General features: G+C 52.2%; 1 protein-coding gene across 1 annotated transcript in view; it reads left to right on the forward strand.

Moving 5' to 3' along the window:
• Positions 1–14,658, forward strand: part of CACNG3 (calcium voltage-gated channel auxiliary subunit gamma 3) — a 70,208-nt gene extending 55,550 nt beyond the window's left edge. Inside the window, exons 2-4 of the mRNA XM_059691809.1 lie at positions 5,972–6,055; positions 8,961–9,101; positions 13,630–14,658. Coding sequence (XP_059547792.1) covers positions 5,972–6,055; positions 8,961–9,101; positions 13,630–14,141 — 737 coding nt within the window. The 3' untranslated portion in view covers positions 14,142–14,658. The remainder of the gene's footprint in view (positions 1–5,971; positions 6,056–8,960; positions 9,102–13,629) is intronic.
• Positions 14,659–27,937: the final 13,279 nt, after the last annotated feature.

Raw genomic sequence — 27,937 nt, forward strand, 5'->3', positions numbered from 1 at the left:
ACACGCAGGAGACGGAGCCACGGAGCCTGGACGCACCTCTCGCCCAGGACGCTGCCCCGCCCTGCCGCCTCCCTTGTTCGGAAACCACTCAGGACCGCGTGGGTCCTTTAGGTCACCCAACCCCAAGGAAGGGGGGAACTGACCTTGGTCCTTGTGCCCCCCAACCTCCTGGATATTCTAGAGACCCGCCGCTGAAGGGACGCGAGGAGGGCAGCTGCTGGGCCTGGTGAGACTGCCATGATACGCCGTCCTCGCCCCACGGACCTCCCTCCTGGTCCTCAAACTAAAGCCCCTCTGGCTCTGCACAAAACCGGCCCCTCCCCTTCACTCAGGCCTGAGCTCAAGTGTCTGCCCAGAGACCCTGCTCAAAACCGCCACCGCCTGCCCTCGCCGCCTGCCCCCGCCCATGCACAGTGAGCACGGCCGTGTCGCCCTGAGGCACAGCGATCCTGCTCATTGGCTCGCTGGTCTGCAGGCTCTCCCCAATGCGGACAGGGTCTCAGGCCCTCACATAGCTCTAGTACACCGTGGGTGCTCATTAAATTTGGGTGGAAGAAAGGAGGGAGGAAAGAAGGAAGGAGAGAGGGAGAGGACAAAGGTTGAATCAACCAGTTGTCACAGCCCATCACCTCTCACCTCTCACCTGTAACCACTGGATCTGTCCCCCGACCAACCACCTTCGATCCTCTACCACCCTGAGCTACTCTGAGGTCCCAAATGACATCTCTCTCATCATCACACACGTTGCCTGAAGCGACGCGCCTCCCGTACTCTGATTAACTTTTAATTAACCTGCGGATCTCAGCTTACACATGATTCCATCAACATTCAGTTAACAAAAATCACTCTACTAAGTTATTAGGTGAGAGAATTTTTGGCGATGAGGGAGATGCTTTTTAGTTTTAATCTAATGCTTTTTGTATACACTGAATTTTCTGTGTACATATATTCTTTTAATTTTACATGGATTATCTGAATATGGAATAATGGGCTGCTTCCTATTTTCTTTGTAATATTTCTCTGCATTGAAAAAATATCCTAATAAATGTTATTTTTTAATGCCAGGACCACAGTGACTTCATGATTGCAGCCTCATTGTGTGGCTTAGTATCGTAAGAAGTCACCTTACTGAGCTCGTGCACTCACTCTGAAGTTTTTTCTAGCAGACAGCCTTCAGCTTCCTCAGTAGCCACTCTATCACCTGGAAAACGGTCATTTCAGCCTCTTTTCTCTTTTGCTTTAACTCTGTGCTCTGTCTTACTGCTTCTTGCCCTGGCACTTGCAGAATCGTGGTCTAATAGAGGTGGTGGGGGTGGGCATCCGCCTCTAGTTCTTGGTTCTAATGGAATATTTCTGAGGTTCCCCTTTAAGAAGGTGTGCCCTTCCTCACATAAAGGAAAGGTGCTTCCCTTGTCCGAGTCATAGACGAACCATCAGCACAATCGCCTCTACACACGATGAGACCCCACCCCACCCGCCAAGCCAGTCTCAGGCAGCCTCTGCCAACTCTCTCCATCCCAAACCTCTTACCGGACCTGGATCCTCACAGCCTCGCTCTCAGCCTGCCCCACCCGGGTTCCCATCGCCTCTCACCTGTGACCACTGGGTCTCTCCCCCAGACCAACCTGCACCGCTCCTTTTCCCGGCTCCCACACTCTCAGCCCTGGGGCCTTAGCTGCAACTGTGCAAGGTCAGGGCTGTCTCTGCCTCTGACTGCGTCCCCGCAGGTGCCTGTGGCCGACGTCGCTCTTGGTCCCACCCTCTGCTGTTCAGGAGCAGGCCCACCCCATCCTACTTCCCTACAATCTACTGATGGGGAAATACTCCTGAGAGTATGGCGTTGAGAAGAGCAGCATGAGCCCAATTTTATAAACCACGTGTGTGTGCAAGCTCGGGGAGAGAGCCCGAGAGGGAGCGCACAGACGCGCTAACAGTGGGTATTCTGGGAGCCGGCAAGATGCCGCTTCCTAGTACACGCACGGCCCAGCCCACTGTCGGGGCGCGTATGACGAGGTGCCAGCGGCTTCGTTCAGCGTGGAGTCACCCTTGGGGAAACTCCTGCTTCTCTTTCCTTTATGTTGCTTTTTAAAACCCGCCACGACACCAGCGTGTCTCTTCTGGTCCTAAAATACCTACCGAGATCCCCGGTAGTCATAGCTCTAATTCACCGAGTTCCTAACCACGTGCCAGGAACTGCACTAAGTGCTTACGCTGGTGCCTGATTAAGAGTCAGGAGGAAGGCGCTGAGCGCAGGGCTGGCACTGTGCCTCTACCCCTGCCTCAGTCCCTTCTGACGGCGCCGGGAGCTGTGACTGTCGTCACTGTGCAGAAGAGGCTGAGTTCGGGGGGTCATCTGTGCGGGGCCTGGGTGACGAAGGCCTGGGGGCTCTCAGGGTGGGGGTGGGGCCCTGCAGGGGTCGCTGCCCCAGGGGAAGGTGGGCCAGAGCGCCTCCTCCTCAAAGAGAATCTGCACGTCAAGCTTTCATGTGACAAATCCTAAATTCCAAACTGCAGAAGCATATTTAATTTTTACAAATGATGCACCGAAATACCGCACACAACGCAAAACGAGAATCCAGACCGCACGCCGCTCTGCAAGCCGTGGCGCCTGACCTCCGCTCTGGGAGTGGCCCCTGCGCCGTGTCCTCTGTCCCAGGGAGGCCCAGACTCCAGAGTTTGGGCCGCCGCCCAGGGCCCCAGGGCGGTGAGGGATCAGCAAGGCTTTCCTGGACAGACAGCGGCTGTTCGCGGCCTCGCCGTCTCTGCCATTGCAGCGTGAACACTGTAAGCCAGGGAATGCTTTTCTGTACAATTTTATTTACAAACACTGAAATTTGAATTGCATACATGTTTTTTACATGTCATGAAGAAAACATTATTCTTTTGACTTTTTTCCCAACCACCTGAATATGCAAAACCATTCTTAGCTCATGGACTGTGAAAATAAACAGACGCAGTTTCTCTGGAAGCTGCGGGGTGTGCCGCTCGCTCTAAGTCCTCGCTCGCTTCAAGCCGCCTTAGGCCGCCTCGGGGAGGCCCAGGTCACGCGCAGGCACAGGCAGGCGCGCAGGTACTTATCACCACGTGGTTCTGGCTGGTCTGTCTTAGTAGGGTTTGCATTTCATCTTCAGCTGAACTCTTCTTCCCAGGAAATCTTGGTTGGAGGATGTAAGACAGCTGACAATAGGTGGTCACAAACCACTGCCCTCACCCTGCTCTGTGGCCCCCGCGTATATCATGGGAAAAGCGTGGTTGATGGAGAACTGCTGGTCCAGTTTGATACAAGCGGATGGACCACAAAACTCTCACAAAGCCTCCTAGCAGAGGCCTGCGCTTCCAGCTCTATGCTGCAGAAGAGAAGCAGTCACAGTGCTGGGCAGGAACGTGGAGCCAGGCAGACTTGCCCTGGAGTGGCCACTGGGAGCTGTGTCCGTGGGGAAGGCACTCACTTCACTAAGCCTCCGTTTCCTCCTCTGGAAAATAGGATTAGATGACCAGGTGCCTCAAACAGCTACTAGTATTTTGAGAGCTAAAGAAGACAAAACAGCCCTGGCCAGTTTTGCTCAGTGGTTAGAGCAGTGATGGCGAACCTTTGACACGCGTGTCAGAGGTGACACTCGAACTCATTTTTTTGGTTGATTTTTCTTCGTTAAATGGCATTTAAATATATAAAATAAATATCAAAAATATAAGTCTTTGTTTTACTATGGTTGCAAATATCAAAAAATTTCTATATGTGACACGGCACCAGAGTTAAGTTAGGGTTTTTCAAAATGCTGACACACCGAGCTCAAAAGGTTCGCCATCACTGGGTTAGAGTGTCGGTCCTTAGGGTCACAGGTTGGATTCCCGGTCAAGGGTGTGCGTACCCGGCCTGGGTCAGGGCACATGCAGGAGACAATGAACCAGTGTGGCTCTCTCGTATCTCTCTCTCTCTCTCTCCACCTCTATCTCCTCTTCCTCCCTCCCTTCCACTCTCTGCAAATCAATGGAAAAATATCCTCAGGTGAAGATTAAAAAAATAAAACAGAAGATAAAACAGGTAAAGTGCTCAGAATGGTATGTGCTATTTGGTGTGTGCTCAACGGGTGACTTATTCCGACTTACACCCAGCCAGTTGGAAGGGCAGGGGGCTTAAAACAACCAGGGACATGTGAATGACCCTTGAATGTCTAAAGAAAAAACAATGAAGGCCTTTTTTCAATATCAGGAAAGAAGTTATGAATTTGTCTTTCTCCCAAGAATTTCCTTGAGTCTTTAGGTCTCTTCGCCAGGACACCCCTTCCTGGTTCAGAGCCCAAGAGGATGGCCTCATAGTGCATCGCATTTATTCTGAGATGCCTCTGGCTCAAAGCCTCTTTATAGTATCCTATATAATAAAAGCCTAATATGCCAAGTGTCCAGTCATATGTTCAACCAATCAAAGTGTAATATGCTAATGATATGCTAAGGCCGCTCAACCAGTTGCTATGACATGCACTGACTACCAGCGGGCAGATGCTCAATGCAGGAGCTGCCCCCTGGTGGCCCACAGGGGGAGTGCCGCTCAGCCAGAAACCAGGCTCACAGCTGGCGAGCGCAACGATGGTAGAGGGAGCCTCTCCCACCTCCACAGCAGCACTAAGGATGTCAGTTGGACATCCTCCCCAGGGCTCCTGGACTGTGAGAGGGTGCAGGCCGGGCTGAGGGACCCCCCCCCCCCCGCCAACCCGAGTGTACAAATTTTGTGCACTGGGCCTCTAGTAAGATAATAATACGCATCATAACAGCAGCTACATCCATAGTGTCATGGAAAACCGTGGGCTTAGGTTCCGCACCTCCAGTGGTGATGCCTGAGCCCCTCTGTGGTCCTCTGGCCTCACCATCAAATGTCCCTGTGAATAGCCCATCGCCTGGGGCTGCCCAACTGAGTGGAGAAGGAAAGCCGGGCTTCCGCTCTGTGCCTGGCCCATTGGAAGCCCGTTAAGTGTTGACCATTATTCTGACGTGCCCAGAGCTGTGCAGACCATGAGCTCATCTTCACATGTCACCTCATGTAATCCTCACAGCAAAAGCCAGGCTCTGTGTGACTGTAAACCTTGCCCACTGTCCAGGACACCTGCCCCGCGCCTCCACTAGACCTCTGTGACAGGGACCGGAACGCTAATAACGCGCAATCCGTGCTGCTTGTGGTGAGAAGTTCTGAAGTTGTTTGTCATGTATAAGAACTGGCGGAGCCATTAGCTGCCCCCAGAGATCGGTTAATTGGGTAGTTAACAAACACCCACACCGACTATCAAACACCCACAATGAGTTAAGTCAAGCTGATGCTGAGGAAAGAAAAGGAAGGGAAATACTGACAGTCACTTTCCCCAAGATGCAGCCATGCAGCTGCCAGAAGGGTGAGCCTTAAAGTCTGTCAGGGGAGGGGGGACGGTCCTGTGCCAGCGTGCCCATTGTTGGGGGAGTGGCTCCTCCTGGGGGGCCTGGAACCTGCCCCCAGGAGCCAGCACATCTGGATGGGAATTCCAGAGCTGCCTTCACTGGGTGGGCACAAGCAAATGCCTATGCCCGGGTTCAGCGCCTGTGGGGCGGGAGGGGCGGGGGGAGTTCTATCTGATGCTCTGCTCCCTTCTCCTGGTTCCCGCGCTGGTTGGGAGAAAGGAAAGAGGACAGTCCTCAACATGAGTGCCTGTGCTTCAGAGTTCTCTGCTCTTCTAAAGGGATCCCAAGACCATGCAGCATCTAGAAAACAGAAAACCCCCGTCTTTTTCTTCTTGTTTCCCTCTACTGGCTCCTTTTTGTGCCCTAAGAAAGATGCTGATGGGCCAGCCTCCACACATGCCGCCCTAACCCCAACAACCCAGGCGGGTCTTCACTGTGGGGCTGAGGAGCGGGGCTGGGACCAGGCAGAGACTCTGCTCTCCTCCCCCCTCCCCCGCCCCCCACACCCACCCCTCCCCCTCGCTCAGGACCACGTTTGTTCCCACAGGGGCGTTCCGAGGGGTCTGCAAGAAAATCGACCACTTCCCAGACGATGCTGACTATGAACAGGACACGGCTGAGTATCTGCTTCGTAAGTTGCCCATTCCCGGTTCTCCCCAGGGAGGAGGGAAGGTGCCTGGAGTCACCCAGCTGCCCCTGAGTTTGGGGCTGCTCAGAGCTCCCCCTAGAAATGGATGCCTGCCAAGGAGCCTTCAGGGGACCTTTGCTGCTAGGCGGACATTCAGGCGGTTCTGATAGCCGAGTCTCTCCTTTCACTGAACAGGAAACCGGGAACGAAGTGCCAGTCACGACAGGGAGATGCCCTGTAGTCTGCTTGGGAGAAATCGAAGGCGTTTCCTTTAACTGGCATCCAAGTTTGCACCTTCCCCAGAGGGTGGATGTGAGGTGCTAATGGGGAAAGTGCTAATGGAAAAGTGCTAATGGGCAAGGTGCTAATGGCGAGGTGCTAGGGGCAAGACCTGGGGGAATAAATGAAAAGCAAAGCTCACTTCTCTTTGACTTCAGTCCTACAAGGGCAGGGCCAGTGTCTCCCTAGGGTTGTCCCAAGGTCATAACCCAGAAATGACAGGGACTGTCCCAAGTACAGCAGGCGGAGGTGCAGAGTGCGGTGACTTAGAGCAAGGTCTCTGGATGCCGGTCACTGTGGGCTCGAGTGCCCGCCTGGCGCCCTGCCAGCGGGGATGGACCTGGGCCAAGCCGCCTATCCCTCCATCTCTTCGCTTTCTTTATCTCGTCAGAAATGAGATTATAATGTCCTCCCTCTGACAGGGTCAGGACAATTACTAGTAAATAAGCTCACGCCCACTCCATTTAGCCAGCGCGCGTTAGCTCTTTTCCTTGCGTGAGATGAGCAATAGCAAGGTCCCGCGCAGGCACAAGGAGAACTTGGGACTTAGTGTAATTGAAATGTAACTTCTCCAACGGGCATGTGTACCCAGTTCGCCTGAAAGGGGAATTCGAGGGGAGTGTTCAATGCAAGGTGGCTGTTTTTAAAACTCCTATTAAAATAAGAACTTTGAGAAATTGTCCTATTCTGAGTATGTGTGTAACTCATCGCTCAAGATGAGTGTTTTTACAATTAAAATCATTTTTAGCTCTGTTCACACCCGCTAGTCTGCAGATGGGCTGTGGGTCTGTGTAGGAGCCTTTAGTCACGTAACAATGTGAGTGGTGCAGGGGTCAATTTGAAAGAAACAGTCATATTGAAGCTAATTTTTACAACGTAAGCGTACCACTTATCTCTGTTCAGTCCTTATCCATTTACTAGCATTTGCCCAAAGGCCTACTCAGAGGTATTGATGCCAGCAGCTCAGAAAGACTGGTGTGGGGAATACAGGCCACGCTTAGAGAGCTGGCGTGACCCAAGTTTGAGGATGACAGAGAGTCCGTGGACCCCTCCAAAGAGGACTTTACAGTCCCTCCCAGTGGGGTTTCTCCCAAGTGCTCCGAGTTTTTCTCTGTTTTCTTTCACATCTGATGAGGCTGTGGTGTTTGCCCTGTTGGAGACCGAATGGAACTGTGACTTCTATTTCACAACTGGCAAACCCGCTGGACAGCTCTTGGGAGCGGTCCATGGCTTTTCCCACAAAACAGGTTTCTGCCTGGAAGGGCGGGGTCCTCACCACAGCCCACCTGTGCTCCACCCTCAGCCACGGAAGTGGCCAGGTTAAGGGGTTCAGCACACAGATTTCTTGCCGAGAATTTTGGAGCCACTGACCCAGCCACACAGGGTCATGTTCCCGCAGGGGCGCCGGCCCCAGTGCTGGTGACAGCAGGTCCTGGTGTGACCACACGTGGCGGGACAGGGCTCTGCACACTGACTCTTCTGCCGTCCACTCCTTCCCATGTGCTGTGGGTGGGCGACAGCTTACACCTGTGGTGGGAGGTTTGTTCACACACATTCCTGTGGACCAGAGATGCCCCTTAAGAGACCTCTGGGCTCGGCCAGCCCTGCTCAGGCACCGATGGTGAGGTCACCGGGAATCAGCATCCCTCCCCACCCTGAAGACCCCCGCTCAGCCCTGGTGGTTGGGAAGAAAACAGTAAAGCCTTTTTGTTCGGAAGCCTCAGTTTCCTCATCTGAAAAATGGGGTTAATAATGGCTCTACCTCTTAAGGCTGTTGAAAGTGCCTGGCTGGGCTAACACAAACCCAGAGTGGGCACCAGCCGACAGGAAGAAACGGCACAGCTGGCGTGCAGCGTGAGGCAGCAAATGGAGCTGAGCGCTCGGGGGAGTGGCCTGGCCACCGACCGGTCACCATTCAGTGACAGCACCACAGGGCAACAGCCACGTTTACGCACCGCATAGCCACGCCTCTCACACGTGCACGCAGCCCAGGGCTGTGAGGTGTAGGTGTGCGCTGGGAAGAGCCTGCATGATGGTGACTAGCATGTGATTGGTGGGAGTCCCGGGACCCGCGTTGGCCATGTATTTGCAGGGCCCCGTGCAACATGAAGTCCGTGCTCCTGGTTCGAAATGTGGGCAAAACAAAACGTCGGTTTCTTCTGCGACCTGTCATCCTGGCACAGTGCCTTATACTGGCTATTCGCTGTCACACTCCCTCCTGCAGGGACACTCAGAGGGGCCCTGCTTCTCCTGTGCCCGTGCCCAACCCCCACCAGGAGCAAACAGCGGCTGTGCTCACTGGCTGGGCAGGGAAGTGGGCAGCTGAGGACCCATCCCCAGGAGAAGGGGAGGTGGGAGGTGGGGGGGCGGGGGGGATCTCATGTGAGTGAGGCTTGGAGCCCCGGGTAGCTATGCTGGCCCATCAGACTTCCTTACCCAAATCCAAAGGTAAATGACTCTGAGTTTCAGGGTCTGCTGCAGAGGAGCCCAGCCCGGGCTCTGGGGAGGCGCTGGTCTCAGGGCCACACGGATGCAGGCTCTGCCCAGCACACACACTGGCTTCCCTCAGGCATCCGTGCTGGGGGCCCTGGGCCGGCTGGGACAGGCGGGCCTCTCCCTCTCTCCGCAGGGGCTGTGAGGGCCTCCAGCGTCTTCCCCATCCTCAGCGTCACGCTGCTCTTCTTCGGGGGACTCTGCGTGGCGGCCAGCGAGTTCCACCGCAGCAGGCACAACGTCATCCTCAGCGCGGGCATCTTTTTCGTCTCTGCAGGTGAGCACCCGGCCCCGGCCTGAGATCCGCACAGACACCACACCGGCCCCGCCCTGAGATCCGCACAGACACCACACCGGCCCCGCCCTGAGATCCGCACAGACACCACACAGACACCACACCCGGCCCTGCCCTGATCGCACAGACACCACACAGACACCACACCGGCCCCGCCCTGAGATCCGCACAGACACCACACAGACACCACACCCGGCCCTGCCCTGAGATCCGCACAGACACCACACCCGGCCCCGCCCTGAGATCCGCACAGACACCACACAGACACCACACCCAGCCCCGCCCTGAGATCCGCACAGACACCACACAGACACCACACCCAGCCCCGCCCTGAGATCCGCACAGACAGCACACCCGGCCAGGGCCAGGGGCAAGGCTGTGCTGCCCAGGGCTCCCTCCAGGGAGAAGCAGGAAAACCTTCGCTTGTTATGTTAGGAAGGAGGGCCCACGGACTTTAATCAGAACAGAGATGCCGACACTCGCGAGGGGTGGCATGGAGGAAAGACGCGAGGCGATGTGCAAGGTCAGCTCAGGGGGCAGGACTGAGGGGTGCCCACGCTCACATGAGGGTGAGGGGCCTGAATGGCGTGCGGCCTGAGAGACGGGGTCCGTGTGTTCGAAAGGGTCCAACTTCCGCTCACCAGGGCCTCTTCGCACACGATGATCTCTGGCCGTTGGAGGTATGTGCCTGCTGGTTAACGACTGCTCACCGCTCTTCAAGGGCTCAAAGCTGCAGATCGCTCAAAGCATCTCTGGGAACAAGGCAAAGCCAGCAGCGCCAGACGCTGCCAGGGGAAGAGTTAGTCCACGGCAGCCCTGAGCAGAGGGCGCCCAGGAGATGAGAGACAAGCTGCAGGAAGGGCTGCTCTCTGCCTGCTCTCTCCTCCCTTGTCTCCACTCTCCTCATCTTCCCCTCGCTCCTCTGTGTTTCCCCCATCTCCTCCCCTCCGCTCCCCACCTCACCACCCCCCCCCCCCCATGCCATCGGATGCAATGCTTTAGGAAAGCAAAGAGCAGGCAGGGGCTGGGGAGGGGCCTGTCTCTTGGGTGATGACCTCGAGCTTTGCCAATAATGGCAGAATAGTTCTCCGGAGGGGACACTGGGGAAGAGCATGAAGGGGTGGAGCTTACCTCCTGGATTTGCATTCTGCTCCTCCACCTGCAGGGCCTTGGGAACCCGACCAACTCCCTGTAGCTTGCTTTCCTTGCCTGTAAAATGGGAAATAATAATCCTACTTCACAGGGTTGTTGAAAGTAGGTTGAACATAAAAAGCACAATATTACTGTCTAGTATTGGCAAAGCAGCAAAGGTACAGTCCTGGCCCCAGCAGGACCTCCCCGCTGTGTCCCCTTCTGTGAAATGAGGAGGGTGGACCTCACTGCCCTGAGGCTCTGGGAACCGGCTCCAGCAACAGACCAGGGAAGCTGCCATCCTGCCCCAGGGCTTTGGTCACCCCAAAGGAGCTGCAGGGTCACACGTTGCTTAGAGGCGTGTTCTAGTCTCTGGCTGCCGACCAGGCCCCTGGGCGCCCACAGAAGGGATGCCTTGTGCTGAGGGGAGGGTTCCGAGCAGGAGAAGATCCGGACTGTGAGCCCCAGGGGGTTGCTCGGGAGGCGTGTCACCGGCAGCGGAGGAGCTGGGGGCTGTCTGGCTGATCAGGGACAGGGAGCTGGGAACCTGCGGGAGGAGGAGCAGGAGCTTGGGGTCGAATCCCAGGCCACCTCCCCCACGATCTCCCGCAGGGAACTCGGAGAGCCTCAGGTTTTCCACCTAAAAAATGGAAGTTCCCGAGGACTCAGCCCTCTCTGAGTCTCTTGTTCGCTCAGCTATTCTACCGACCTGTGGTCTCAGACAAGCAATCAACAGCCCTTTCCTGGCACCTCCTATGTGCAAAACGCTGAAGAGCCTGCTGGGCTCTGAAGCCAGGCTGTCTGCTGCAAAGCTTGGTTCTCCTACTTGCAGCTGTGTGACCTCGGACAAGTCCCTTAACCTTTCTGTGCCTCAGTTCCTCATCTGAAACACGGGGCTAATAATGGCTCTACCTCTTCAGGCTGTTGAGGGGATTAGATGTGTTGGTATGAAGTGCCTAGAACTGCCCATCACACAGGAACTTCTCAATGCATAGTAGCTGCCATTCTACACCTTGATCCATGTCATTCTTATGCCATCTCAGTTCACTCACTCGACCCCCAAATATGCCCTGCACGCGCGCTGCAGGCCCAGCTCTGGGCGGGGAGAGGGGCCACAGCCGTGACCAGAACTAGTCTCGGCCCTGCCCGCAGGGAGCTGACAGCGGGCAGCAGGAGGCAGTGGCTGCCCACTCACCACTGGTGCTCCGTGAGCTTGGTCAACGGGATCTCAATCCACCTTGGCTGAGGGGCCGCCCTCGGCTCACATCCCACCCACATTTCCTGGCCGTGTGGGCATGGGAGGTGCCTCCTGCTCTCTGTCTCGGTCTTGTCATCTGTGGGAGAGGGGACTTTTCCACTCGGCCGCTGCCAGGGCTGCCTGGGTGGTGCACACAGACCGCCCGGGGCTCCGGGGTGGTGCACAGGAAGTGCCCAGTACCACCTGTTCCCGCCTCCTTTCACCTGGTCTGACCTCAGAGCCTCTCTCTGAACTTCGTTTTTTCGGGCAAGACTTCCACTTGGAGCTTCCAATGTGTTCCCGCCGCAGGGGAGTCGGGCCACAGTGAGAAGCTGAAATGTCTTTGTCTCCCTTCGACACTTAGGACTTCTGCTCCCCCCTCCTCGTTATGCTTATGTTCGTTTTAATGTGAAAGACTGGGCCTGCCCTACTGAGCCTGGAGCTGGCACCCCGGAGGGAGGCCTCCATCCTGTGGGTGCTGCGGCCGGCCTGGCCTGGCAGCGCCAAGCCCGCACTGAGACGAGCTCAGGACCAGCGCCTGCCGCCAATGCCTGTCGGAGTCCTGCCAGGAGGAGACGGTAGAAGCAGACCCGCCTGCCCTCAGGGCCAGGCCTGATGGAGTGCGGCCGGAGACCTCTCCAATGTGAAGGCCCCTAGTGCGCGGGCACCAGCTGGGCAGAATGGCAGCACGGAGCAGGCCCTGCTTTTCACCTTTCGGGTGCGGGACCATGGGGAGACCCTGGGGATCCCGGGAAGCGTACGGGTGCTCGGGGAGTGGAGGGGAGAGTCAGGAGGCCCTGACGACGATTGACCAGCGAGTGCCGGAAGGACAGTGAGGGCGCTGCAGGTGGTCTAAATGTGGAGGCCAGGAGACGCCAGCGCTGTACCCACCTCTCGGAGTCATTGCTGGTATCGAGGCCCTTGAAGCAAAGGAACAAAAGGAGACATTCGGCCTTTGGAGCAGTAATGGGAGGGAGGTGGTCAGACAGGCGCTCAGCCCAGGCCCGGCTTCTGTGGCTCCTTCTTCCCACTCCCTGGAGAGCCGGCTCCTCCCCGACGCCTCGGCAGCCACCGCCGTGCTGGCACCTGGGGACACCAAGTGGGGACCTTGCCTACTGGGGCAACACTTCATGCCCCCAATCCCGATGCTCCAGCAGCAGCTAATCTACGGCATTACCTTACCCTTCGAGGAGGCTTGGGGGCCACTGTCCCTTCCCCACCGGCTCCTTAGTTCCCCAAACCGCAGCTGCAGCTCCACACACGTCCACTGGACAGCAACCAACTCAGTGTGTCCAAATCTCTCCTCTCCTCTCCTCTCCTCTCCTCTCCTCTCCTCTCCCCTCCCCTCTCTCCCCTCCCTTTCCTCTCCTCTCCTCTCCACTCCTCTCCTCTCCTCTCCTCTCCTCTCCTCTCCTCTCCCCTCCCCTCTCTCCCCTCCCTTTCCTCTCCTCTCCTCTCCACTCCTCTCCTCTCCTCTCCTCTCAACCTGTTCTCTCTGCTGCCTCTTATTTTAGCTCAAGATGCCAGCAGTGTCCCCATGACTCAAGCTGGAGCCTTGTAAGTCATTCTTCCTCTCGCTCCCTGGGCCATGGCCTTTCATCGCCTGGCTCACGCCTCCTCAAATTCAGGGCCCAGCTCAGTGTCACCTTGTCTTCAAAGGGCAGTGGCTGCGTCATCTCTCTCCTTGGCTCCGGAGCCACTTGTCCATGTCTCTGGGAAAGCCCTCCTGTCTTCTGCTCCAATTGCATCCACATATCAATCTCTCCTGCCAACGGGAGGACTCAAGGGCAGGGACCTGCACCCCATTCATCTTGCCATCCTCATGGCTTCCTGCCGGAGATTGCGTGTCGGTGGAGTGAACTGGTTCTCAGGGGGCAGTCCCGCATCCCGAGTGGAGTCAGCTGACTCTTAGCTGAAGGCCACCGCCTGGGACTGAGCTCAGCTCCCAGGGACAGACGCGCCGGAGAGCTCAGCAGGCTCAGGCTTCCCGCCACAAATCCTTTCCTCTCGCTCCCGTGCCCTCCACATCTTCTATAAACATCCCAAGACTGCAAGTTACCACTGAGGCTTATTTTTTATTATTATTCTTTCATATCACTGAGGCTTATAAAAGGTGCGTGCGTTTCTCTTCCCTTCTCTTAGGGTTAAGCAACATCATTGGCATCATAGTTTACATATCGGCCAATGCTGGGGACCCCGGGCAGCGCGACTCCAAGAAGAGCTACTCGTACGGCTGGTCCTTCTACTTCGGAGCCTTCTCCTTCATCATCGCCGAGATCGTGGGGGTGGTCGCCGTGCACATCTACATAGAGAAGCACCAGCAGCTGCGCGCCCGGTCCCACTCGGAGCTCCTGAAGAAATCGACTTTCGCTCGCCTGCCCCCCTACAGGTACAGGTTCCGGCGGCGGTCCAGCTCCCGCTCCACGGAGCCAAGGTCCCGAGACCTGTCCCCCATCAGCAAAGGCTTCCACGCCATCCCCTCCACCGACATCTCCATGTTCACCCTCTCCCGGGACCCCTCCAAGATCACCATGGGGACCCTCCTCAACTCCGACCGGGACCACGCTTTTCTACAGTTCCACAACTCCACGCCCAAAGACTTCAAGGAGGCGCTGCACAACGACCTGGCCAACAGGCGCACCACGCCGGTCTGACTGCCTCCCGCCCTCCGCCGGGCAGCCGGGCGGGGCGGGGGGTGCACAGGTGTCGCTGAGGTTGCATGGCATGGTCCTCGTGATGGTATTATTTTTTACAAAGAATGAAACCAAATGGATCAGCCCTGTCCCACCTTCTGCCCCTGACCTTCCAGGCCCTGACCCTCTGCCCCCCCCGATCTCCAAGCCCATCCCGACGCGTCCTCTCTGTGTATCTGTGCCGAGTGTCTCCCTCCTTCCTTCTTCCCCGGAAGGACCTCCACCTTCCTCCCCCCTGGGAATAGGATTTCACTCAGAGTCACAGGTGGTGGCTCGGGGGATCCCCGCATACCCAGGCGTGTGCACAGCTGTCCCGATTGTCCCCTCACACAGATCCTCAGGACACCAACCGCCCAGGGACCCTGGGGAGGCGTTCACCTTTCCGTGTTAGAGAAACATGACCAGAAATCAAAGCTGCGGAGCCCCGGAGCAGCTCCTGTATTAAGCACTCATGTGATTAAAGGTTCTGCGTGACCAACCGCGCCAAGGTGTTGTTGCTTCCGGTCTCGCTGCGAAGCCGGCTGCCCCGCTGAGCTGGGGGCCCAGCTCTGCTCAGCTGCACGCTGGCTGGCAGGACGATCCCTTCGCCTCCTGAGGCAGCGAGGCGCTCCCACCAATGTCAGAGTCGGTGTGTCTCCCACCTGGATCCCGGGGCCAGCATGTGGTCTGAAGCCTGGCTCTCGGACCCAGTAGCCCCAGGATCTTGGGCAAGTCCACCTACACTTCAAGCCCCAGTCTCCTCATCTTAAAAATGGAGCATGGTTTAGTGCTGTTCTCCATGAGGTTGTGAGGCTTAAAAAAACACCACAGGTAGAGTGACTAGCACATTGTAAATTATACATGTGTGTACATATGTAATTTTTGGATGGATTCGGGAGAGAATGAGCATGGCATTAGCCTGCTCAGGCCGCCGTAACAGAGCCCCATAGGCTGTGTGACTCTAACAGCAGTTACTTCTCACAGTTCTGGAGCTGCACAGTCAAGAGCAGGCACAGCCAATTGGGTTCTTGATGAGGGCTCTTTTCCTGGCTTGCAGCCGGCCACCTCCTCTCAGATGGCAGAGAGGGTGAGTTCGAACTCCTTCTCTCCCTTCCTCCTTTCACAAAGCCACTAATCCCATCACCAGGACCACACCCTCATGACCTCATCTGACCCTAACCCTCCCTAAACCTCCACCTCCAAATATCCTCACCTTGGGGTGAAGGGTTCAGCACATGAAGTTAGGGTGGGGCACCACCCAGTCCATGGCCAATGGGGCTGTTCCTTATTGCAGGGAGGGGAGTGCTTGCACAGGCTCAGAGGGTGCTGGGGAGAAAGTGGAAGGACTTTTGAATATTTTGAATATTTGCAGTCACCTCCACCGACACTGACTTTCTGGAGTTTGAGGCACACCCCAGCACTCTCCCTTCCAAGAGCTTTCCTGCTCCGCCCCAGTCTCTCAGGGGCGGAGCTACAGTCCCAGAGCTCACACTTCCCCAATTCGGCTTGTGCCAGGCTGTGTCCCAGCACTGCACACATACCCCACTGTTTCACCCTCCCGGCAGTGTCCCCGCTTACCCAGAGGAAGCTGAGGCAGAGAGGTGACCGGCTGCCCAGGCTGCACTGCCACGGTGGGACGAGAGGCCTGAAACTAGTCACATGTCCACACTCACACAGCGAACTTGGTTGTCAGGCACAGATAGCAATAGTCCATGTTAACACTCCAGAGTCCCTGTGTTCAACCTGCACTCACACCCATCAGGTGACCTCACTGACCCTGAAAACAACCGTGTGTAGTGGGAATCATCACCCGCTTCGGCAGGTGAGGAGGGAGAGGCTCAGCACAGCACGAGTCTTAGGAGCCAGCGAGCAGGGTTCGGAGGAGGAACCTCAGTTACTGATGGAGTGAAACCCCCGTGAAATTTCATGTCCACACACCACATCGGCGATCACTTACCTAATGTTTCTCTGGAAATTGGCTCAGTTTCTACTTCAGTTCTTGAGACTGAACTTTATAGAACTACTCTCAAAAGGTAATTGCCAGTAGAAATAGTAACTGGGAAAGTAAATAGAATGGAACACCACAATCACGCCACATTCTAGCTGCAGGCTGTTCTGCTCTTTGTGAGAAGGTATAACCCAGATGTTAGAAAGATGCCGAAGGTATTCTCACACCAGAGAAGAGCTTCCCTTGGCTGGACCAGCAGGATCAGAGGAGGCCTGGAAAGGGGGTCGCTTTCTCTCTAGGGGTCTGCTGCTCTCTAACAGCCGGCCACGTCACATCAGGGATCTCATCCCGCCCGCACTTCGGGAAAAGTGGCTGAGGCCCTGTGAGGAGGGAAGGATCTTAGCGATGCATTGAGTAGCTGATGAATACTGTGAGGTGGGAAAGGCAACTCACAGCCCTGGGACCTAGAAGTTTGTCAAAAACAGGGCATCTGGGGAGTTGGTCAGAGATGGAGAGAAAGATCCCAGGGTATGGAGATGGCTGCTCTGGAGACTGAGGTACGAAGCCCACCTGCAAAGGCCATGGGGGGGGGGGGGGGTTGGAGTGGGAGAGAAGGAGGCCCTGAGCCCTGGAAGGACCCTCACACGCACAGCTGCTAACCCTGGTCTTTGCAAGGCTTTGGCATGTGGCCTCAGAGTGCCTTTTCTTAAAAAGTCCTCATCTAGACACAGCTGGTAGCATCAAACCCTATATAATAAAAGCCTAATATGCTAAGTGTCTGGTCATCCAGTCAGCCATTCAACCAATCAAAATGTAATATGCTAATGATATGCTAAGGCCGCTCAACTACTCACATGCACTTAGCCGGAAGCTGGGCTCATGGCTTTGTGAGCACAGTGGAGGTGGCAGGAGCCTCTCCTGCCTCTGAGGCAGCACTAAGGATGTCCGACTGTCAGACATCCACCCAGGGCTCCCAAACTGCGAGAGGGCGCAGGCTGGGCTGAGGGACCCGCCCCCACTGAGTGCATGAATTTCGTGCACCCGGCCTCTAGAGATATTAATATTATCTCTAGGTCCTGGGCAATCCTGGTCCTCCAAACCCCTGTGAAGAGTATTCACTTCACCAGGTCCCCATGTGTATGCCAAGCAGTGTGCCATGGACGCCTCTTCTTTTCTCATTTCATCCTAACCTTTGAGGCAGGGGCGATTGCTAACCCCACAGCTAGATGTCATGCAGCTCCCTTCCCCAGCCCACTCGTTTCTGGCCCAGCAGTCTCCTAGAGACCAGAGCCATTGTGTCTGCCTTGCATGCTTCTGCATCCTGCTGCCCCAGAACTGACCTTTTGCCAAGTCATGTCTCTGCCTTTCAGGAGGGGAGAGGCAGCTTGACATAGCGTGCAAGCCCACTAACTCTGTGTCTGCCCAGAGTTCAATGCCATCTCTGCATTTATCAGCCACAAGAACTCCCTGTGCCTTAAATTCCCATCTGTAAAATGGACACAAAAACAGTACTTACCATAATATTGTAATACTGCTCTCAGATTTACATTTGTCCTGCTTGGGCCCTTTTCAACCTAGACCATCTTACTTTCCAAATCATGTAAACACACACCTCTGCTCCCATGAGGCCAGTGCCCACACTGTATCCTGCTACACCATACTTACTCCCAACTCCCTGACATTTCTGCCTGAAATGTTTTTCCTTGCTCTCTCCAAATGCTGTCCATTCTTCAAGACCAAGATCCCTTCCATAAAGTCTTCAGTGACTCCTAGGCCACATAATCTCTTGCTTGTTGGCATTCATTTATTCATCACTTATTCACTCACTCATTCATTCATTTATCCATTCAGCTAGCACTTATTATCCAGTGCTTACTATGTGCCAGAAATAACCATGTCTCAACAGATATGACCGCTGCCCTCATGGGACTCTCAGTGCAGTGGGAGAAACAAGCACTAAATGAGTACATCAAAAATCAATACCATTTGAAACTGGGATCTGTGTCATCAGGGGAAAATATCGTGTACAGAGTGCAAAGGAATATAAACAGGGATCTCTAATTTTGATGAAGGGTCAAAGACGTGGACATGACATTTATAAGCAGACCTAAAGGAAGAATTGGAGTTGTCTAAGTAAAAAGAAGAGCATGTGGAGGAAGAAAAAAGCATGTGCAAAGGCCCTGAGACCCCACCTAGTGAGTGAACATGACCATGAATTGGGTACGACCTTGCCCCCAGCCACAGCTGATTGGACCACAGATTGCACCTGATCTAAAGCTCGCCAATGCATTTATAGGGTGGCCAGTGGTCCAGGGTTGATGACTGGACATAAAAGGTAAACTGAGTCAATCAGGTGATGTCTGCTGGAAATTTTAATTAAGAGATGCAGAGAGCAGTTGCTACTGGCCAGGGGAAGCAGAACAGAAAAGATATAAGGACATTATGGGACTAGAGCAGCAACAATGGGCAAAACTCAAGCTGAAGTTTTTGGGGTTTTTTAACTGTCTGGTAAAGAGAGGACAACCTTGCAAAGGTTTCCTATTGTACCTAAATAAAATCCAAAGTTTTGCCATGGTCTCCAAAGTCTTGCATTATCAAGACTATGCTAACCTATCAAACTTTATTCATGCCACTTTGCATCTTGCTGCCTACACTCTAGTTGTGTGTCCTCCGTTCTCAGTTCTTTGATCCAGCCAAACACATTTCTGCCTCAGGGCCTTTGCACCTGCTGTCCCTGCTGCTCCAAATGTCTTCTATCTCTTCGTATGGCTGGCCCCTTCTCATCCTTCAGGTCTGAGCTGAAAAGTCACCTCTTCAGTGAGACCTTCATTCACAAACTCTTGAAAGTAGAAAGTAGATCTTCAGTTATTCTTTAGTATAATTCATATTTCTCCCCTTGATAGCTCAAAAGTCTACAATATTTTATTTTTGTGAGATTTTTTAATTTACTAGAATATACATTCTGTGGGAGCAGTATACCTAACTGTCTTGTTCTCCACTAATGTCTTCCATGCCAAGTATGGAACTATTTATCTGATTCTCAAATATCAGAAGGAAGGAAAGAAGAAAAGGAGAGATGGAGGGTGAAAGGGAGGGAGGAGAAACAAGGACCGGAAGTCAAGTGGCATTGTCTGAGGGCTAGTAAATCATAGCCTAACATCATAGCCAACAAAAAGCCAATAGCAAGGCCCGGTCACTGGGCTGAAAGCAAGCAACTCCTGGATGTTAGCTTAAATTTGTGGAGTGCTGATTGCCTCTTTATAAATAAAATAAAAAATAAGTTTTGACATGGTGGTCTGGACTTCATGGGCCCTTCTCCAATGCTTTAAATAAGAATCTTTTGGGAGAACCAAGATGGTGGCATAGGTAAACGCCTGTACTTGCTGCCTCCCACAACCACATCAAAATTAAAACTAAAATACAGAACACCTATCATCCAGAACCGCGGGAAAGCTGGCTGAGTGGAAGTACTACAACTAGAGAGGTAAAGAAGAAAGTGCATTGAGACTGGTAGGAGGTGCGGAAAGGGCTGGTCCAGCACTCGGGTGTGCAGCTTTTTTAATTGGGAGGGAGATCGCCTCTGAGGAGGCTGCCCAGAGGAGTGAAGGGTCCCAGCCCCACACCAGACCCCCAGCCCAGTGTTCCAGAGCTGGGGAAAGAAGTCCCTATGGGCAATAAGAACTATGGATTGTAAAAACCAGTGCAGATTGGGGCTGAGTGACACACAGGCAGCTGCTCCTCTTAAAAGGCTGGCACAGTGAACTGAATTTACAAGCTCCCACTGGCTCTGAGTTCCAGTGCCTGGGCGAGGCTCTGGGGGACCCAGACACATACAGGGAGAAACTGGACTGTCTGACATCGGGGCAGGAACTCGGGGTGGCTTTCTTCCTGACAGAGGTGCCTGCAGTGTTCATGGTTCCGGTGCTGGAGCCTGCTCAGTACAGGGCTGACTGGCAGCCATTTCTGTTTGCTCCACCCTGGTGATTCTCTGACACCCCGCCCCACCCAATTTACAACCCCACCATAGCTGTGCACAGAGGCTTTGGCATATGAATGGCCTGTCCTTTCTCAGCCCTAAAACAAGCTGCAGCTGGGTCAGGGACCCACAAAGCACCAGCACCAGCCTGCCTTGCTTCACAGCTGGGCCTCATCTGGGCAATTCCAAACCCAATACAAAGAGGAGGAATCTGCAGATCTCTCTGTAGCTCCTGCTGGGTGGCCCCAGGCAGTGGCTGACTTTGTACCTCCCTGGAGACCCAAGAGCCAGTGTACCCAGTGGTCAGTGTGAGACCACACCAGATTACAACTCTTCGCATCCATAAGTGACACACTCAAAGGGCAGACTCAATGAGCACCAAAGCCCCACTGAAGCAAGTCATGCCCCATAAGGGTGTCTCCTGCACAACAGCTCTCCCACTGTAGTTGCAGCTGGTCCCACAGCCAATTGGCCTGGAGGTCAATTCCTCCCAGTGACACCAACAGCAATCAAGGCTCAACTACAACAAAACTGCACACAGCCCACAAAGGGGTGCACCTACAGCAGTGGTTCTCAACCTTCCTAATGCTGCGACCCTTTAATATAGTTCCTCATGTTGTGGTGACCCCCAACCATAAAATTATTTTCGTTGCTACTTCATAACTGTAATTTTGCTACTGTTATGAATCGTAATGTAAATATCTGATATGCAGGATGTATTTAGGCGACCCCTGTGAAAGGGTCGTAAGACCCCCAAAGGGGTCGCGACCCACAGGTTGAGAACCGCTGACCTAGAGTGTCCACCTCAGGTGACTGGGGAGGCTGAGCCACTAGGCCCTATAGAACACCTACCACAGAAGACCACTTTATCAATTCAAGGAGATTTAGCAGCTACCCAATACATAGAAACAGACACAGGGAAGCAGTCAAAATTCAGAGACAAAGAAACATGTCACAAATGAAAGAAATGGAAGAAAGCAAACTACTGCATATAGAGTTCAAAACCACAGTTATAAGGTTACTCAAGAATCTTCTAGAAACCTCTGAGGAACTGAGACCTTCAAGGATCTTAGTGAGAATGCAAAAAAAAAAAAAAAAAAAAAAAAAGGAGCAGTCAGAAATTAAGCATACACTGACTGAAATAAAGAAAATAAAGAATAATATACAGGGATTCAACAGCAGACTAGAGGATTCCAAGAATCAAGTCAATGATTTGAAATACGAAGAAGCAAAAAACAAACAACCAGAAGAGCAAAATGAAAAAGAATCCAAAAATATGAGGATATTGTAAGGAGCCTCTGGGACAGCTTCAAGCGTACCAACATCGGAATTATAGGGGTGCCAGAAGAAGAGAGAGAGCAAAATATTGAAAATCTATTGGAAGGAATAATGACAGAAAACTTTCCCTACCTGGTGAAGGAAATAGACTTACAATTCCAGGAAGCAAAGAGAACCCCCAAACAAGAGGAATCCAAAGGGGACCACACCAAGACATATCATAATTAAAATGCCAAGGGCAAAAGACAAAGAGAGAATATTAAAAGCAGCAAGAGAAAAACAGTTAGTTACCTACAAGGGAGTACCCATATGACTGTCAGCTGATTTCTCAACAGAAACTATGCAGGCCAGAAGGGAGTGGCAAGATGTATTCAAAGTGATGAATACCAAGAACCTACAACCAAGATTACTCTACTCAGCAAAGCTATCATTTAGAATCGAAGGTCAGATAAAGAGCTTCACAGGTAAGAACAAGCTAAAGGAGCTCATCACCACCAAACCACTATTATATGAAATGCTGAAGGGTATTCTTTAAGAAGAGGAAGAAGAAGAAAAAGGTAAAGATAAAAATTATGAACAACAAAGTGACAACAAGTACATATCTATCAACAAGTGAATCTAAAAATCAAGTGAATAAAAAATCTGACAAACAGAATAAACTGGTGAATATAATAGAATCAGGGGTATAGAAAGGGAGTGGACTGACAATTCTCAGGGGGAATGGAGTGTGGGGGGTGCTGGAAGAGACTGGACAAAAATTGTACACCTATGGACAAGGACAGTGGGGGGAGGTAAAGGCAAGGGGTGGGGTGGGGTGGGAACTGGGTGAAGGGGAGCTATGGAGTGAAAAAGAGGAACAACTGTAATAATCTGAACAATACAAATTTATTTTATAAAATAAAATAAACCAAGGAGGTAAAACACTTGTACTTGAAAAACTATAGAACGTTGGAAAAAGAAATAGAGGAAGATATAAACAAGTGGATACTGTGTTCATGATTGGTAGAATTAACATCATTAAAATGTCCATACTATCCAAGGCAATCCCTAATTTAATGCAATCCCTATTAAAATATCAACAGCATATTTCACAGATCTAGAACAAATACTCCAAAAATTTATATGGAACCAAAAGGATACCCCAAATAGCCACAGCAACATTGAGAAAGCAGAACAAAGTTGGTGGGATCATAATACCAGATATCAAGTTATACTACAAAGCCACCACAATCAAAACAGCCTGGTACTGGCACAAGAACAGGCATATAGATCAATGGAACAGAACAAAGACCCCAGCATTACACCCAGTTAACATTTGACAAAGGAGGCAAGAACATACAATGGAGTCAAGACAGTCTCTTTTTTAAAATATATTTTATTGATTTTTTTTACAGAGAGGAAGGGAGAGGGATAGAGAGTTAGAAACATGGATCAGCTGCCTCCTGCACACCCTCCACTGGGGATGTGCCCACAACCAAGGTACATGCCCTTGACTGGAATCAAACCCAGGACCCCTCAGTCCGCAGGCCGACGCTCTATCCACTGAGCCAAACCAGTCAGGGCAAGACAGTCTCTTTAATAAATGGTGTTGGGAAAATTGGACAGGCACATGCACAAAAATGAAACTAGACCACCAACTTACACCATATACAAGAATAAACTAAATATGGATAAAAGACCTAAATGTAAGTCAGGAAACCATAAAATCCTAGAAGAAATCTCAGACATCGCTAGCTCATCTATACTAATAATAGACAAATATATAAATTGACCATCCCTCTGCGACGCCCACAGCTAATCAGGAGTGAGTGTGCAAATTGACCTGACAAAGATGGCGAGCCTGTGGTGCGCAGGCGCCTAGAGGCCAGGGGCAGGGTGGGACCAGGTGACGGAGAGCAGGTGACTTGGGGGGCTTGGCTCCCTCCGTCGCTGGAGCCAAGCCACCCAAACTGCAGGACGGAGAGCAGAGTGGAGAGCGGGCAGAGTGCAGGTGGCTTGGGGGGCTTGGCAGAGCGGGAGAGTGGACGGAGAGTGGGTGGCTTGGGGGGCTTGGCAGAGCAGAAGAGTGGACGGAGAGAGGGAAGCTTGGGGGGCTTGGCTCCTTGGGTGGCTCCCAGTGACTGAGGGAGCCAAGCCCCCCAAGCCACCGGACGGAGAACAGAGCAGGAGAGCAGATGAAGAGCGGCGGGTTGGGAGGCTTGGCGGAGCGGGAGAGTGGACAGAGAGTGGGTGGCTTGGGGGGCTTGGCACCCTCGGTCACCCCAGCTTCCTCATCGCTGCCGTGGAGACTGGCAGCAGGGAGGAGGAAGTCCCACCCCCACAGAATCAGCCAGAATCAGCTATTGGCCAGACAGCACTCTGTGGCCAGTGGAGAGTCTGGTCCTGTCAGCCCAGCCTGGGGGCAGCTGAAGTTCCCAGTCCTTTTGGTTTCTGCAGCCCCTGGACCAGAAGCAGAAACCAAGAGTGCAGGGAGCACCAGGAATGCTGGGAATCATAGTTCTGGTGGCAGACACGTTGCGGGATCTCCTAGACACTAGAGCAAAGTGAGCCTGGAGCAAGTTACTATTGCGGGTAGGGGATGGAGGGAAAGCAAAGGTGAGAGACATAAGTAGAGTGTTGAGGAAAAATTAAAAGGAAGATATCCTGCAACTTCTATGAAATCTCCACCAATAGAGCAAAGAAGAAAAAAGACCTCTATTATTCTGTGAGCACCAAACCAAACTGGGTTGGGGTCTCAGACAATTCACTCATATGATTTCAAAGACAGAAACTCCTGGATTGGAGAGGGCTCCCCTGAGGGCTCCCAGATTGGAGAGGGTGCAGGTAGGGCTGAGGGACCTACCGCCCACCCCCCGCCACCCCATGCACAAATTTCGTGTACCGGGCCCCTAGTAGTAATGTTTACAGATACATCTCCTATGGCCGTGGTCAGCAAACTGCAGCTCACGAACCACATGCAGCTCTTTGGCCCCTTGAGAGGGGCTCTTCCACAAAATACCACATGCAGGCATGCACGTACAGTGCGATTGAAACTTCGTGGCCCATGCACAGAAGTCAGTATTTTGTGGAAGAGGCACACTCAGGGGGCCAAAGAGCCGCATGTGGCTCGCGAGCCTCGGTTTGCCAAGCCGCAGTTTGCCGACCACTGTCCTAGGGCAAAGGAAACTAAGGAGAAAATAAACAAATGGGACTACATCAAAATTAAAAGCTTCTGCATAGCAAAAGAAACCATCAACAAAATAAAAAGAGAGCCCACTGTATGGGAGAACATATTTGGCAATGATACACCTGATAAAGGGTTAATATCCCAAATATATAAAGAACTCATACAACTTAACAAAAGGAAGACAAATAATCCAATAAAAAAAATGGGTAAAGGACCAAAATAGGCACTTCTCCAAAGTGGACATATGGATGGCCAAGAGACATATGAAAAATGCTCAAAGTCACTGATCATCAGAGAGATGCAAATTAAAATGACAATGAGGTATCACCTCACACTGTTAGAATGGCTACCACCAACAAATGATAAGAGTTGGCAAGGATGTGGAGAAAGGGGAACCCTAACACACTGCTGGTAGGAATGCAGACTGGAAAACAGTACAGAGTTCCCTCAAAAATTAAATATGGAACTGCCATTGGACCCAGCGATCCCACTTCTAGGAATATATCCTAAGAAACACGAAATACCAATCAGAAAGAAAGTATGCACCCCTATGTTCATAGCAGCACAATTGGCTAAGATCTGGAAACAGCCCAAGTGCCCTTCAGTGGATGAGTGGATAAAAAAACTGGACGTTTATAGCATGGAATACTATGCAGCAATAAAAAAGATGGATCTTTTACCTTTTGAGACAGCACGGAGGGACCTGGAGAGTATTGTGCTAAGTGAAATAAGTCAGTCAGAGAAAGACAAGTATCACATGGTCTCACTCATAAGTGGAATTGAATGAATAAAATGAACTGACAAATACATCCAGAGACATAGAAGCATAGAGCAGAATGTGGAACCTCAGAGGGAAGGCGGGGGAGGGTGGGTGAATGGGAAGTGAGTAACCGAAGAACTTGTACGCATATATGCATAACCCATGGACACAGATTATCGGGTGGTGAAGGCCTAGGGCAGGGGGCAGAAGTGGGCTAGAAGGTTTCAATGGGGGGGAAAGAGGGACATACATAATACTTTCAACTATAGAGATTTTTAAATAAATAATAATCTTTTGGTTTTGTAACACCCAGTTCTATTAACTAGCTTGTATTCATCAGGCTATCTGTCAAAACAAACAAACCCCAAAATCTCAGGGCTTAACAAAAATCTTCATTTCCTGTTCACATAAAGGCCAATGGCTGAGCGGCACTCCCGGTGGCTCTGCAGGGACTCAGGTTGTTTCTGTCTTCTATTGCTGCCGTCTTGTGGCTTCAGGGTTGTCCTTGTCTCATCCTCCTGGGTAGATGGAAGGAAGAGGAGAGGGGTGGTGGTGAGAAGGTGAAGGATCCCCCACCACAACTTAATCACCTTGACCCAGAAGTAGCCATTTCATCTCACATTCCATTAGTGGGACTGAGTCACCTGGTACCATCCAGATCCCAGGGGTGGAAACACAGAACATGTCACTCATGGCTGGAGAGTTGATTCCAAGTAATTGCTCTACGTACTACAAGGCATTATGAACCTTTGGCAGGTGACGAGTCATCTCTGCCACACAATTTAAGAAAAATGTATCCTCCATTAAAAAAAAAAAAATCTCAAGATGAAGCCTCCTCCACATGATTAGATAATTCAGTAGCTCAAAGATACATTTAAGGACCCAAAGTCTTTCCATCAGAAACCTTTCCATCCTAGGCCAGTATCCATCATATCCAGATACAACAACCCATAGAAAGAGCTGCCTCTTTCCTGTGTGCCTTTAAGAGGGAAGAAACTTTACGCCTTCCTCTCTCAGGCCAGGATTGACTCCCCACTAAGCCAGTTACCAATAAGGGGAATGACATGACCATGAGGGACCAAGACCAGTGGTCCTCAGGCCTAGCTACCCATGAGCATCATTTGGAGGAAACTTTAAAAATATAAATGTCCAGTGCTGGCTGGGGTGGCTCAATCGGTTGGACATCGTCCCAGGCCCTGGAAGATTGCTGGTTCAATTCCTGATCAGGGCACAGGCCCCGGTTGTGTATTAGATCCCCTGTAGGGGACATGAAGGGGGCAGCCGATCAATGTTTCACTATTACATCCATGTTTCTCTCCCTCCCTCCTTCTCCTTCCTCTCTCTCTAAAAGGCAATTTTAAAATCTTTAAAAAGAAATACAAATTTCCAGACCCCACTGTGGAGATTCTTATTTAATTCATCTGAAATGCGCCTGAACTTCAGAAGTCACCAAAGTCCATTCACATTCTTGCTCAGCTCGGCCCATAGGCCGTTTATAAAAATTGATAACTTATAGTAATGAAGCAAATGTACAAAATGTTAGCAACCAGTGAATCTGGGTAAAGGGCATAGGAGCTCTTTAGACCGCTTTTGCAATTTTTTCTATAAGCTTGATATTATATTAAAACTAGAGGCCCAGTGCATGAATTTGTGCACGGGTGGGTCCCTCCACCTGGCAGGCAATTGGGGCTGATTGGGAGAGCCAGCCTGCTGGGGGGAGGGACTGTGGGAGGTTGGCCTCATCAGCAAGCTAACCAACGGCCGATTCTGAGGAATCAGGCCCCTCCTCCCTCCTATCTGGGTCCAGGGTGTGGGTGGACCAGATTTGGGGCTGTCATGACCCCAGCAGCAAGGTCTGGGTCAGTGTGTGTCATAGTACCAGCCGATCATCTGGTCATTCCAGTTGTTCCAGTCATTTGGTCATAATGGTTGCTTAAGCTTTTATATATATAGATAAGAAATTACCCCCCAAAAAGAAAAATGGGAACTTACACATAAGAGCCAGAATTTTTGGCTTCTCTTGGAAATCATAAAATCTGGGGGAACTGCGTCTGTACTCCTGCAGAAAATAAAAAGCTGCTTGAGGAACAGCACCCAGACCCATGCTCAAGGGCAGCCCAGAAAGGCCTGGCATTGTTAAGCTAGAGCTCAGGTGAGTCTCGGAATCCAGCTTGGAAACCCCTCACTGGAGTTCTTTCCATTTTTATTCACTTGCTTCTCTCCTGTTCTGTCCTCTTCCTCCCTCTAAGTATAGCTCAGGGTATTGTTGCCAAGTGCAGCACCTTGCATTTGCCCACACTGGGGCTCATCCTTGGCAACTCCCGGCCCACTCGCACAGGCTGCTGAGAGCTTCCCGCGGCTGTTGCCAGTGGCTTGGCATTTCACTCCCTGGCACAGCTAAGCGTCACCAGCGAGTGTGGAGCTCTCACCACACACTCCTCCAGATCAGCTAGGCAAATGTCAACTATCAGACCAGTCTCAGCACTGATGCCCCACTGTTTTCAGTTAGTTAATGAACTCACTCATGACAAGCCAACCGAGTCTCCGGTGCAAGCAAAGAAAGCCAATCGCCATTACCTACAGCAGCAGAGGAATTTCAGGGAAGTCAGAACTTCTCAGCAGTGGCAGTTCTGACGTTTGAGTGGGGATA

This window comes from Myotis daubentonii, chromosome 4 (genome assembly GCF_963259705.1).
Source record: "Myotis daubentonii chromosome 4, mMyoDau2.1, whole genome shotgun sequence".
In the NCBI taxonomy this organism is placed as follows: domain Eukaryota; kingdom Metazoa; phylum Chordata; class Mammalia; order Chiroptera; family Vespertilionidae; genus Myotis; species Myotis daubentonii.